The 15,756-nt window shown below is 37.9% G+C and overlaps 1 protein-coding gene across 2 annotated transcripts in view; it reads right to left on the bottom strand.

The window, feature by feature from the left end:
- nlgn2b (neuroligin 2b) overlaps positions 1–15,756 on the bottom strand; it is a 70,588-nt gene that overhangs the window by 32,681 nt on the left and 22,151 nt on the right. For both annotated transcript variants that reach the window (XM_026219567.1, XM_026219566.1), the window contains exon 3: positions 13,547–14,262. In XM_026219567.1, the coding sequence (XP_026075352.1) occupies positions 13,547–14,033 (487 nt within the window). In that variant the 5' untranslated portion in view covers positions 14,034–14,262. The remainder of the gene's footprint in view (positions 1–13,546; positions 14,263–15,756) is intronic.

The raw sequence follows: 15,756 nt of genomic DNA, 5'->3' as shown, positions 1-15,756 counted from the left end.
TTTCAAAATGTTAAAAATGAGAAGAAACTTAGCATAATACTTAGTACTATGACAGCATAGTACTTTCAATCTATTTTTAACCAACAAAAGTGACCATGGTAACCATATTATATATATATATATATATATATATATAGCAAAAAAGAAAAATAAACTAAAAATAAAAGTTAATTCACAATGTCAAAAATGCTATTATAAAAATACCATACTATACTGTACTGTAGATGATTACTATTGGTATTATCATAGTGTTCTGAAGTACCTTATTAAAAGCCTGGTACCGTACATGATATTATAATCATACCCTAGCAACACAGTATTTTTATATAAAACTTTATTGAAAGAATAACTGTTGTAACTATGCCATATTTTTTTTTACTATAATTAGCATGTAGCTAAAGTATTGACATTCGGGTGCTGTATGATACTGTATTGAAAGTCAGGTCTGATGTAAATATCTTTATGATGGAAGTTATTAAACTGTAAGTTTCTTCTCATTTCTGGTCTCATTCACCCCAATGAAATAGATCAGCTGCTTTAGCAACAGTAGCGTTCTGTCACTGGCTCCTTCAGGACTGGAGCTGAGAGGATCTGGTGCAGCAAGACACATTAGCATCTGTCGCTAACTCAGGTTAAATGCTAAATGTTTGTGTGGCGACAGCCATTAATGAGTATTATCAGCATGACCCCGTACCCCCTCCCTCAGTACTGGCGGTGGGCCTGTAAGGGACAAGATAGAAATCATCTCCATTTATTTACCGTTTATCTGCTAAACAGGCTCTCCACACCAACAGACCACACACACACACAAACCACATTTGTCATTGCTGTGTGTATAATTCTCAACCTGTCTGTCCAACACACATAATTTACTTATATACACACAACTTTATACTTAGAAGTCACTTAAAATGCTATTCACCTGATTTTTTTCCCTTTTTTTTTTAAAACCGCATATACATATTCAAAATATTATTAATATTGCAGAGAAATGTAAAAGTAGTAGGTTTCTTTTCCTGCAAGGTTTAATACTATATAGTTTGAAAAGAAAAAAGACTATTTAAAATGAGCAGTTTGTTTGAGCTAAAATTCTGTAGTGTGGGGATTTGACACTGCTTCCGGATGTAGTCTGCTTGAGTATCCAGACCAGCCCAACACAGAAACTCTAGTTCAAAAAACAAAAAACAAAAAAAAAGCTACAGGTCTAAATTTCCATATATAATTCCACATGTGTTAATTCATAGTTTTGATGCCTTCAGTTTGAATCTACAATTTTCCTAGTCATGAAAATAAAGAAAACTCTTTGAATGAGAAGATGTGTCCAAACTTTTGGTCTGTACTAATATATATATATTAATATAAATTAAATAAATTGTACAACAATTGGTTTCCAGTAGTAATAATCTGATTAATTTGATTAATAGATTTTTAACAGTAACTTATAAACCTTTAAAGACAGACCTATTGTGAACTGCGAGGTTGTTTGGTAAGCGGTAATGGGTAATGTACATCCAACCAATTGTGATCATAGAATAACCCCGACTGTCACACTTATCGGGGGGAGTAACGAAGAACAAAGAGACACTGGAGAATGCTTCAACATGGAATTTATTGTAGAACAGAAACAACTAAACACAGGAACCCGGACGCTAGACTGAACACAGGGAACACTATATATTCAGGACTAGAATAGGGGAAGTTCAAACTAGATGGACATTTAAGGGGCAGTTATACCACTTATTACACAGCATTTCACCACATAAATAATTATGTCAATAAAATACCATGGGTCCATATACTGCTAGACAAATTTGGATGTATGTTATTGAGGTGTTCTTCCATGCCAAGTAATCCCCTAGATGAAGGGGATGTTCACATCTTTGTGGCACTGTGCCCTCCTTTGGTCATTCATGTTAAACTGGATTGGTTGATCTGAAACTAAACCCAACCCCAAACCAGACATTGGGCTACTGAGCAAACAGACTTTCCTCAAAAGTCTTATCTTTATTAATTACATTTAGATTACATCCATTCCCATAAACAGGTGAATGATGTGATTGGTTGCTGACCAGGTGGGCAGATTGACTGTTTGTCTTTATTAGGGAAAATAGTAAATAGAATCCAAAACATAAAAACAGTCATAAAACCATTACAACAGAAAACAACATTTCAAAATACATCTACCTTCAACGAAAGACTTCGAACAAATGCAGTAAATAACACATGAAATGAAGTGTCCCGACAGACTATATTTGTCACTGTAGATCTTGTGTGCATCCACATCAACAACATCTTCCTCATCTTACATTGAGCTCCACCATTTCTGTCCTCCACAGTGCTCTTTCTGTGTTTGTCTAGGTTGACCTTGTCTCCAACAACTGCAAAACAACAGTAATGATGACAATAATGTTTACAGGCTAATAGCCTATTTAAGAAACTACATCTTGTCCATTTCTAAACTTACTGTTGTCTCTCTTTGGCCGATTGAGTGTTTCAGCTGGGCTTTTCCAAAGCGAAACTATGAAAACTTCTTCCTCATAGCCTTATCATAATTCCTGCAGGATACCAAAAACACATAAAACTGTGTTTAGTTAAGGAAAATATTTAATTGGATATGTAAAACAATACAAAAATGGATAAAACATTGCAACAATCTTCTGAGAACACGTTATCTGAGAAAAATGACAGTATAAATATAGTTTTGAAATTAATATATTAGTTTTACACAATATAAATAATTACTCCTACCTTATTTGTGCATGCTGTTGAAGTGGAATCTTCCCAGAACTGTGCAAGCTTACAAATTGATCAATCTGTAGCTGTTGGTGTCTTCAAGAAGTGTGACTTGAGATCAGGTCAAAGTCAAATTAATCAAGGTATTAATCACTATTGGTAGAGACACTACCTTCTGATACACCAGTTAAATACCAGATCATAAATTCTGGGAAATCATTTGGAAAGAATAAAACTGGGTGTTGAGTGTGTGCATCTTCTCGCATGTTACTCTGAGCTGAATCTTCCCCTGAGTTGCACTTAAGCATTGAGACTCGATCAATGCTGATGTGATTTTCAGTTCAATTGACCATCTCAGGTCAGTTCTTCCAGTAAAGGCTGGAGAGCAGGAAACAGGTTGATGGGAGTATGGAACGAGTGTGCGTGTTGTAATTAAGTCTCAGTAACATCGGCACTTTATCGGCGCCTAAAGCATTTGGAGATCAAGCTTTCACTATTTTACTGGTTACTGTTTCCGACTAAATGGTCTACAGCCTCCATTAGGGCTCAGGCTTTTCCCAGAAACCTTATCCTGCTGGCCTTTGAAGACGATGCACCAGCTTTAAAATGAAGGCCCAGAATTCCCCTCTAAGTAAAAGAAGACACAAGAGATGCTGTCGGTGTTGAAGTGGAGCGGAAAGCATGAGAATAAAGACTTTAAATGGAGGAGGGATCATTTTCTTTGGGATGAGTCTTGGGTGGTACGTGGGTTGGTGTGCGCCTGGTGTGGTGACAGTCGAAAAGGAAAAACCAGGATCTGTGAATATGGCATAACTCCCAGTCTGAGAGATAGCAGCGGGTTTCAAACGTGCATGTTGAGCCATTAAACAGTTTGTGCAGTAAACACTTTCTTTTTTGTGAAAAAAGTTTTTGTGAGCGAGTGTGTATTTGGTATTTTTTGACAGGAGTGCATGACAGGAAACCTGGCAGAACACCATCCCAGTGTAACCAGCAGGTTTGTCCTCCCTGACAGGCTTGCAGTGTAGAGATGTCTTCAGTATATTCTCTCTGTCTCTCTTTCTCCTTTTTTTCTTTCCGTCTCACTCTCACTGTCTGCAAGGGGAGCAGACCTAGAAAAACAGTACATGAAAGCAATCTGCCTTGAAGGGCCGATGTCATGTGCTCAATATATATCTCTCCTCCATTAAAGACTCTAGATGAGCCATTATACAACAGCCACAGCAGTTTTTGTTCTGTTTGCATTAACTCTAACACTGTGTCCTAACCTAATAAGACATGTCCAGTTTCCATCGGCTGTATTTCGTCTACTAATCTTGGTCAATCAGAACACGTTTGATATTTAATATTCAGCTATGTGTAGTAAAATTTGACCAATGAGATTTTGATGTGGGTGGGGCATACATGACACTACAGAATTACAAACCACATGACCAGTGAAATGTCTCGTTGCTCTAGTGGCTGGATAGAACAGTGTATCTGTGGTAACTAACGGTTTCCTAACCAGGCGTGACACATCAAGCCTCCAGGAAGTAATTTGTCTGGACATTTTCAAAATGAAATTGATGCGTGACATGCTAATTGCGTTATTTTTCCCCCAAACTAGTTGAGCACAAATTGTGGGACTGCGGAGGTTGTCAGGGACATTAGAAATCATCATGCCGAAAAGGAAAACTCATTTACTCACTAGTCTGGATTTACAGCTTCTTTGTGTTTATACACTCATATTTTTGCTAACTATTCAAACTCAGATTTCTAACTTGTAGATTTTACATAAAGAGTTGTCAAAAACGTATTGATATTGACGTTGAAGTCATGTGACTGTGGTGTAGTTTGTTTATAGCCTAACTTAAGCTTTTTACTTCTGAATCTTGTGGATAATCTTGGATCTTAAACTTGATTTTATGGGTAATCTAGAAAATCATGATTAACAAAATGTGTATGTTTCATTAACTTTTGTTGGTCACAAAGCTTATAATCCCAAAAACAATGGTAGTTTAGGTACTTACTTTAGTACAATATCACACTAGATGGTTTACCAGTGCTTTTTTTTTTGGAGGATCTTAAAAGCATGAAACACAATTGCATTTTCCCCAGTCTGCTGCCTTCAATGACAGCTCAGGATGGACTCTAGTGAAAAGTCTATTGATTGGCTCAAAAAACCTGTGCAAAACTGCACTCATAGCAAAGATGACACATTCCAAACCTACATTACTGTTCCAAAATTTTGGACGCCGCCAATTTAATTTGTATTTATTTATTTTATTGGAAAGAAGTCTCTTTGTCTTTAAGGCATCAAAAATATAGTATGACCCCAATCTTCTGAATGGAAATTCTATCTGTAAGATTTCACCATGTATTACAATAGACACTCTTGGATATAAACAAAATCATGTGAGTATGGAAAATAATATTAGCTTTAATATGATCCCAGATAACACACAGATCTGGAAAACATTTGCTGTGTGCAAAAATCTTTAAGATGTTAGTTTTACACACATTTTTAAATCATAACCATATAGAAGACATTTTCTAAATGTCTATTTAACATCTGACAGAAAACTATAGAGGTACTGTCAAATAGAAGTCTCCTTTATGTATGTGTGCTATCAGGGATAGCCCACTTTTCCGCATTCAATAAAATCCTGATGGATACAATCAAGCCCCACCTTACATCACCATTCCCGCTAAACATTCTGTTACACTCAAAAATGTGACATTACAGGAGCGAAATGGGGTGCAGATACCATTTCATGTTGTTTTTAAAAGTCACCCAGTAATGAGGTGAGCGCAGCCTCAAGTGGCATGATGTAATGGCCAGTTTTTCAGTGAAATATCAGGAAAGAGACGAATCACCGGTGTATTCGTCTCCAAGAGCTCCTTGTAAATGAGGTCATCGAGCACGTGTGAGCGTATGAGTGCACGGAGCCGTGTTTCTTTGCCGTTCACTGCCTGTGGGCAAGTCAGAAGACGAATGTCTATGTCTCCATGACATAAACCTTCAGTTACTGCTATAGCGATCTCCCAGCTGCTCCCACTCAAACAAGTGTCATTCTTCTCTTTCTATCTCTCTCCTGTCGTGCTCTATGTATCTCTTGTTCACTCTTTCTCTCCGGTGAGCTGTCTGCATCTGCTGCATCACGCTGTGCTCTGAAATATAGCTTTTAATAAAGCATATGGACGGTAAGCGCTCGTCGAACCAGTAATAAAAATGGAGGATTCTGGGTGTTTGGCAGAGGCAGAACTGTGGCAGGGACTAACACAGTTGGCGAGACGAGAACACAGCTGCCTTCCCACACAGAGCACAGCTGGAGATAAAAGATGTGTGTGCATCTGTGTAGAGCTGTTGGCTCTAATAGACCTTTCACTGTAAAAGAAGGTCTGCCATGTTGTTACGGCAAACGTCACAACCACTATTGCTCATACTTACGGATGTGGATTCAAAATAAACCAGACAAACAGGATTCTTCTATTTTTATTTTTTTAAATTTTTTTGCATTCCAATTACAGTATTAATAATTTAAATATATTTTAAAGGGACACTGAGTAGGAATTACTCCCATCTAGTGGTGAAATTGTATTTTGCATTCAAACTAATTTTGCTCTCCAGCGCCTCGCTTTTTCAAATGCGCGTTGCATCTACGGTAGGCGATATGTACCAAAAAGCTTTGACAGGATGTCTTCTAATAGCACTTCGTCGAGTTTTCCTTCAGGTGAACAGGTGTGTTATTTCAAACAAACTGCAACATGACAACTAACAAACGAATGTTACAGTATGAATTACTGACTGTGGAAAACATGAAATATTGTAATTAGTAGTTATGTCTAATTTATTCGTTATATTTTCTGAATTATATGCATTGTTAGATATAAAAAAAATATTATAATATAGACTGTAACACTGACTTACCTGTCGAGAAGAAAACTGGCCACTTCAGCGTCTCTTTTGAAATCTTTATCAAGCATTAGCTCTTTCCACCTAGAAAAAGCTTCCCCGACATTAACTCTTGTTTTCTGTAATCTACGGTCACGTTTCCTTTTACGTTCTATTTTTGACTGTTTTGGCGACGATGTTTTCTTCTCCTGTGGTGCGGCATATGTATGGTCCATAATAAGAATGCAATCCAGACTTTTAAACTTGCCGGTGCAGTTTCAAGCGCCTCTCACTGCTCTGCACCTGCGTTTCTGGCTCTGACCGAAAACGCGCTGTGGAAACGCGTTGGCTTAGTACTTTTTGTCCCTCTCTGCTATTATAGTTTTGCAAGATGGCGGAACTACATGGAAGCCTCCGTCGACCTACCCGTCCCATGTATATAAAGATAATAAATTATTCATTTACAAGGATTAGTTTAAACATTGGCATAGGTATTTGTACACCATTGAGGGCATATTTATGAATAAAAATATAGATTTTAGATAATAAAATACCTAAAAAGTTACTTATTGTCCCTTTAAAATAATGCTGCTTTTAAACAATAAATATACTGTGTATAAATGCAGCCATGCTGATTTGGTGCTCAAGAAATATTTCTTATTATTATCAATGTTGAAAAGTTTTTTGTGCTTAATATTTTTGTGAAAACTGTGATTCACTACCAACCAAATGTTTGGGTTAAGGATACATCAAATAAACAAAAAGTGACAGTAATGACATTTGTAAATTGAAAAAAAAAAACAAAAAAAACAAGCATATATACCAAGTGTGGTATATATATATATATATATATATATATATATATATATATATATATATTTATATATATATATAAACTTGGAGCAGTAAGCAGCCACTTTGTAAACCGAGCATTTCATCCTCCACTTTCTAGAGCTCAAAATTTACCCTCAAATGTATCAATTGCATCATGCATTCAGCATTCAGCACAGATTTTGTTACACATATGCAATGTTACCTGATTTGCGCAACTTGTTTATGACTCGGGCAGTGCAATAACAAACAGAGTGTGCAAACAAGTACTGCTATCAGTGGCCACAATTAATTCTCACTCAATTGCCCGCAGTTGTTTGGAGTGATCCGATAGGGAAAACAGCAGGACAAATTTTCGTATGCATCTGAACTGTGCTGTACTTAGGGGGGGGGGGGAAGAAAAATATGGGAGAGAGAGAAAGAGAGAGGGACACAGAATAATGGGAAATTTGCTTGAAGGGGATTGTCATGATCCACACAGTATTGGTTACAACCCTTGTTACAGTAAAAAAAATGACTGTTTACTCTGTGTGTGTGCATGTCACCCTACATGATATGATTGTGCCTAAATGACTTTAGGCACATATGCATGTCTGCGAATGGTTTTATACGGGCGTTTGTGCTGTGATGCAGATGTGTACAGTATATCATAGAGTTTTGCCAGCTGTTGTGCACTGTGGGGAGGTGGATAGTGTCACAGCTCTTAAACCACCACACACAACACGGCCAAACACATCAATATAACTGATATCTGATCTGCCCTGGGCTTGGGTTCAAAACATTCCACTGACTAGACAAATACAAACACATCTGATCCTGTCACATTGTACGAACACACACACTCACTTAGAAGCTGCATGAATGCGGTTTTCTGGATTCAAATGTGTTTAGTTGTGCGTTCTGCTTTACTGAACAGCTGCATGGTTGTGAAACTGTGTTTGTTGGTGAACAGCATGAGTTTATAGTTCATCCAGAGGTGAATTAAGCCGATCCACAGCTATCATAACATTCAAACATTCACTTTTTTTTTTTCAGAAGCTGATCCAGATTTGCACTCTGTTATGCATAAACTTTGTTTCAGATATTTCTCTTAAAATCCTTTAGGCAAAGTCAGTTCACTCGTTGGCCATCTAGATAACAGCCCCAGGCAGCTATTCTCTAGTAGCTGTACAATGTAGATAGACCAAAATCTGCATAACTGTTTGGCAAGATTATGTTTCAATAACCAACAATAAAATCTGACAACTATATTTTAATAAATATAGCCTATTTAGCTTTAAACGCTTAAAAACAACTTTTTTTTTCAGGCTGGTCCAGCTAATATGTATGCTTAAATTTTTTTAACCCCCATGATTAAAAAAATAAATAAAAATGCAAATAATTTTAGCTTTCACTTGCATACTTATATGACAGTGTACATAAATTACTGAATGCACCTTCAAATATATCTAATTTGTTTTCGTCTTTCCTGGATTGTTTTTTAAATTGAAACCCGATCACTAACTGTAGATACAACAGATTCCCTGTCTTTATACCAGAAATGCAGTCTCCATGAAATTGCTGTGTGATTCTAACATTTACTGGGACATCACTTCAAGATATTTTGTACATTGTGAATATGTTCATTGAAAAATCTGCATTAGAATGGTGATGAGGGTGTGGGGAGCATGGTCAGTACGTGTATGCTTGTGTGTCATGGCCGGGTCATCAATCACGAGCATCATTGATTAAATATTGATCAGCGTGGGCCATAATTCAGCATCTCTATCACGCACAGCCTTAGCAGAGACCCACAGCGACAGAAATCTGTCCTTTCAAACAAACAAAAGAGCAAATCTTATATGTTTGTGCCAATTAAATGAGAATGAGAAGATAATAGGAGCGTATGCATCTTATATACACACACTCTCCTTTGCTGCCTCTCTGTTTCTTTCTCTCCATCTCTAGTTCCCTGCAGAAGAATCCTGATCCAATTTTCACCCGATCAAGGGCTGCTGGGATGGCAGAAATAGCAGCATTTGTTTAAGGTTTGTTCTTAAATCAAAAGCTAATGACACCATAGTTCTTCTGCAGTGTTGACCATCAGGTAATTTATTTATTTACCTTCACCAACGACCCTACATCCCAAATGCAACATTCTCTCAACCTGCAGAGCCTCTAAGCGAATCTACATTTATATAATGCTGCCAAGCTTCAACTGACTATTGAACTGTTTCCATCATTTTGTTTAGCTGAGTACCGTATTGATTGTATTAAAGGGGATTTTTTATTTGGAGCGCAGCCTTGAATGAAAAGAAGTGAGCGTTACGCTTCAATCTACTTGACGAAACATGTCTGGGTGAAATCAAATTTCCCCTGATGTTACCGAGAGACGGCCCCCACCTCTGCTTCTGAAGCACAGTCGTACGTCACGTTTTTTCAGAATCAAATGCCACATGCCTGAAGGAAACACCAGCGGTTGTACGGTAGAGAATGAATAGTGTTGCATATTTAGGTGAATTTAGGTTTATGCTTTGGTTCTGTGTAAATGAAATGCCACATTGCAAGCTCCTTAAACTTTGGCTTTGTCATGACCCTCATTCTTGTTTTCTGCTGGCTGCACATTAGCATCAACATACATAATGAAAAAAAAGGCCAAATGCAATTCAATATCCAAATATATTTAAGAAAGAAACCAGTAAGCAATGATGCATGCTATTGGTTAGATTTCTGAACATTTTATCAATGTGCAGATGAAAGCTTTTAATAAAATTACTTAAAACACACTGAAATGATGCACATGCATGCAAGATACTTTAAATTCTTTGAACAAATTTGTATTAAGTCTATACATTAAGTGATCTGAGCTTAAAATGCAGAAATGGGAAGCGAGGGATAAAAATAGACTGACAAACCAAACATTTGCCTCATCTGGTGCTAAACAAAGTAAACAGAATAAGCAAATAAACAGCACTTTTAGCAGACACGATAAACTGTGCGAGAATTCCTCCCAAAATGTTTAGGAATATCAATATAATCCAGCCTTACAAGCATTGAAAGAAAAATAAAACAATATTGGCTGTTAAACTGGATGTAGCATAGAATTAGCATTTCCAATTAAGCATTAATCACATAAACTGACTAAACTAATTGTGGCTAATGTTTAATAAATTCAATTTCAAATTCATAGAGAGAGGGATCACTTTTATGTTCTAATTCAAGATAAGATAAGAGGTGAGAAGATGCTTGTCATTTGAAATGTATGATTATATATCTGTCTGTATATGCAATGCATATTGCCAGCTCAGAATCAGAATAATAATTCAAAAAAAAATCTGAATTAAAATGTATGCCGAGTGAATATTTTCTCAAAAACAATAATAGATTGTAGTAAACACAATATTTTTTTAGCAGAACGCTAAATAAAAGGCAACAATTTTTGTCTATAATATCATGCATAGGCCTACTGTACAAATGTTTAACACTCAGCATAAATGGGTTTAAAGAAAGAGATCCTCAGCAAAAGGATCATCATATTTGTGGGTTCTTCAAAAAGCTTGGAAACGCCTGAGAAAGAGAGAGTGAACGAGCAAGAAGGAGAGATAGATGAGATAATTACAGTTGCTTCTAACCCTTTGGCTGTAAACTAAACTCACATCTCCACCAACTTGTCCAAAAGTCACCAAATCTTAAACTGAAATGGAGTGAAAGCACCAAGTCCAGATCCATTAAATTCCTTCCAAACCTGTGAATGATTCTCGGTGCAGTGAGGAATCCCTGTCAGCGAGTGTGTGCTGGACGATTTTCTGATAAGACTCACTAGCAACGCAGCGGTGCTTGGCACACATAAACATTGGAAGCGATGAGTGTGGAGAGCGTGTACACCTCCACAACACTGTCAGATGCATTAATCACTTACTGTGGAGGATTTCTTTTTTCAGGGGTTGCTGTTAACAAGAGGGTTTGGCTGTTTTTTTTTTTTTTTTTTTTGTGTTTGTAGACCAATCCAAACATTGCAAAAGTGCCATTGAAGTCATCTAAAGAATTTAAACACTTTCAATTAGGTCATTTTTTTTCATGCACTTTGCAGACCCACTTAAAAAAATACTGCAACTATGTCAATACAATCACAGATTCCCTTATACATGCAATTCACTATTTAACTTATTAGGGGGAAAAAAACGATCTCCATTCGCAAAAGCTGATTCTTTTAACTTGTGTGTAAATAACAACTTTTAGATGTTTCCAAGTTTAATATGTGAACATTATCTTACATTCAGATTAATCACTAATTACTGTAAATATCTCATTCATTCTTATTTTTAATATTCACATGTTGACCTACAGCTGAAAAACTGCAAAGCAAGCTGGTAGGAAAGAAAAAGCACAAATGAGATATTTTAATGTCTTAATTTTTTTCTAGACAGCAACAAGATTAAATGGAGAGCAAAAGGAGGCTTCAAAAATCAACTATGTTATTCATTATTGCATTATTGAGACACTGTTTTCCAAATGAATGTTGTTCAGTGCTTTGACGCAATGTATTTTGTTTAAAGCACTATATAAATAAAGGTGATTGATTGATTGATTCATACTTAAATGAGTATAATGTAGCACTCAATTATGCTGAGAATTGAACAATAATGACATGTTCCATTTTTATTCTATATGCTCTCTGTCCAGGTGAAAAAAAAAATGCAAATGAGCTTGTCGTGGTCTTGATTTAGATTTACTTTTGATAGTCCACTTTAGAAATTCTATACTTTTTCTAAGTAACTTTGCAACTATGTATCAACTACATGTATTAGTCATCAGAGTATCAGTAGACTGTCTGTTTAATATCTGCTAATACTTTATTTTGATGGTCCATGAAAAGTAACTTTGAAACTACATATCAATATATTTGTCTATTAACCACTTATTCTGTTAAGCCTAAGACTAACCCTAACCTAAAAGTCGTCTAATGCTCTTATGAGAGTTAGTTCACATGTAGTAGCAAAGTTACTTACATTTACATTTAATCATTTAACAGCAATTTATCCAAAGCCACTTACAAATGAGAACAACAGAAGCAATCAGACCAACGAGAGGACAACGACAGTATACAAGTGCCATGACAAGTCTCAGTTAGCCTAACACAGAACACATAGCTATGTGTTTTTTTTTAGAATAGAATAAAATAGAAAGAATGTCTAAAGTGGACTATCAAAACAAAGTGTAACATGTCAACCTATTTTATTTAAAAAAAGCTAGAGCAAGATTAAAAAAAAAGTATTTCTCTGAGCCACATCTTTTGAGCTGCTTGAAGACCGAATTCCTAGAATCGCTCTTGCAACGGATGCATCATCCAACTGCAATCTACAGCACTTAGTGAATGCATATCTACAAATTAAGGAAGTCTGATTTACTGACTCACTTTAATGGACAGGCACATCAACACACTCATAGAGTACACAGAGTTGCTAAAACGCAAAAGTGCTATTAGCATTAGAATGCCTCTTGTGCATTTGGTTTCATCATTGAAGAGCTTTCATCTCTCAAACAAACACACATTCCCTGCCACACTCCCATGACTGTGACAACCCATTTTGAGAGTTGGCACAGTGAGACATTACCCAGCAGTATCTGCACAAACCATTTACAAACTGCAGTGAGACCCATTTATCAGAGACTTTAGCACATGCTCAGATTGTTGCCCATGCAGTTTCAGTAACAATCACTGACTGGGGCATGTTAAATATGTCTTGAGCGCACAGGAGTTCTTGCTCTCTTTAGATCTGGCAACTGCAGTTTTGCCAGATTAGCTTCTTTTATAGGAGAGCAAAAAGAGAAAGATCCCAAGGTTATCCGTGGGAATGGGTTATGAAGCAACTGTCTTATTTGGAAGTGTGATGGCTGTAAATTAGTTTGAATCTTTTCGTTTTATGATCCATAATATCTCTGTACCCCACATTACTACAGTAAGGTCTGGAAAAAGACAGAATCCCTCAAGATGAATGCAGGTGATTAGTCCCCCAATCAACAGAACTGGGTTGAGGAGGATGAACTTGCTATGTCTTTTGAGTGGGTAAAGATATGTTTAAAGTGAGAATGAACATGAATGAAACATAAATGTGGGCTTGCGAAACTTACCGTCCTCTGTGGGAACATAGACGTTGAGGTAAAGGCAGTCCTCGCTCTGGTTTTGTACATAAGCCGCAGCAGCATCCAGGTTGTCGGTGAACCATACGGGAAGCATGATCTCTGGCAGCACCCCGTGGATGTTCTGCGGGCACACTGGTGCGAACTGGGTAGCGTTACGGATCTCCTGCCAGGAGCCTGGTGCCTCCGGGGGCTGGAAGCGCCTCTCGCCTACTGGCGGGGTGGCATAAGGGACGCCCAAGTACTGCTCGACCGGACCCAGAATCTCATTGTTCAGCTCCTTGCGTACACCCCGAAGCTTCCCATAGCCTGTGGTGACCATAGGGTGCTTGGCGGCGGTGAGGTCTGCCCGCTGGCAGGAAGACAGCGCCAAGCGCAGTGCCAAGCCCAAAAGCCACACCAGGCAAGTATCAGATATGCGGCGCCTGCAGGAGCGAGCGGCCTCCCGCCGGGATCGTTCCATGCCCACTGATGACATGCTTCAGCTGGGGTGAGTGGTGCCCCAGAGATGGGTGACAGATATGAAATAGGCAAGAACAAAGAGTTTCAGGGCACCCCAGTGATGCCGACGTTAAGTGCTTTGCGGAAGCAAGGGTGTGCGTATCCTCAGTGGAGCACAGAAGAGGCCTGCTGACACTGTGCAGCGAAGAACTTCATCCTGATGTTAGTGCACCATGCGCTTCTATTGTGATTTGCTCATTAGTTCCCTACAGAGAGAGAGAGAGAGAGAGAGAGGCAGAAAGACAGATATCATTAACTGCTGACAGTAAAACATGCATACCAACTCTATCGAACACAATAAAAGGTAATTACAGAATTGCCTGAGGTTTAAAAATCATATCAACTATAAACATGTGAAGCATGAATATTATTAAATATCATTTGTTCCACTGTATATAATATTTCTCTTAAAGTGTGTTTAATATCTTTGTTGAAAGATCTCTTTTGAAAAATACTCTAAGGCGCATAATTACAGATGCGTATCTGGACCATGGGTCGTTCTCTCCAGTGTGTGTTGTCACATCATCAAGAGGTGCGCCACAGCGACACACATTCATGCTTGGGTACTGGGGGTTGTGAAATACTGAGTGTGCGGCTTAATTGACTCCCTCGGAGGAGATGACAGCACCAAGTGTGTTCATTTTAAGTCCCCCCCTCGACATGCCGATGCTGTAGATTCTTGGTTCCTGCCTCCCCTCCGTTCCACTTGACTTAACCGTGCTAGTTTCAATCTCGCAAGAGTAGATGGGGGCATTGGGCGTAATAACTGTCTGCCGCTGACAGTCTATGACACAATCACCTCCCCCCACCCTCTGCTAAGCTAAAGACATACATCTACAGCTGGGAATTAACCACACGACATAATGATCTATAAGGAATGTGAGGGCAAGCGTTTACAGCCATTTTGGCACAAAAAGACATTATGAATTGGGACTGGGTATACAGAGACAGACCAATTTAAAATCGTTCCATAATAAGACACTTAATTCTGGAGTCATACAGGGTAACAGGAATCAGTGATTCAAGAACGATGATGTCATACACAATTGGTCCTGGAAACAGCTTCCAGAATGACTAATCTACAGTGGATTGCATGTATCCGTGCATGAAATATGTGCACACTAGAGTCATCCAATACCAAGCATTTAGCAATTAAAGCTATGTAGCTTCAATTTATTTTTATTTCAGTTTTAGTCATTTAGTACTTCAGCTTGCTTATTTCAGACAGCTGCCTTGGAAATATTTTTGATTTTCATTCAAGTTTGTAAGGTTTTGTTTTCCATCTAATATTTATATTGTGGGAAGTAGTGGCCTAGTGGTTAGAGAGTTTTACTCTTAACCCTAGGGTAGAGGGTTTGAGTCTTGGGCCGGCAAGACCACGACTTAGGAGACCTTCAGCAAGGCACTGAACCCCGTGCAGCAGCATAAATGGCTGCCAACTGCTCTGGATGTGTTTTCACTGCTGTGTGTGTGCACTCTGGATGGGTTAAATGCAGAGCACAAATTCTGAGTATGGGTCACCATACTTGGCTGTATGTCACTTCACTTTTATATTAAAGGGAAAGTTCACCCAAAAATTTTAATTCTCTAATAAATTACTTACTGTCATTCAGACTTTATTCAACAATTATCTTCCTTGTCAGTCTCTGTTGCCATTCACGAGAGTATCATGATGCATATGTGTGCATTCCTCTGCTCGT

This window comes from Carassius auratus, chromosome 35 (genome assembly GCF_003368295.1).
Source record: "Carassius auratus strain Wakin chromosome 35, ASM336829v1, whole genome shotgun sequence".
NCBI classification, from domain to species: Eukaryota; Metazoa; Chordata; class Actinopteri; order Cypriniformes; family Cyprinidae; genus Carassius; species Carassius auratus.
Note: the sequence above shows the minus strand (reverse complement) of the source record. Positions and strands in the feature narration are given on the sequence as shown.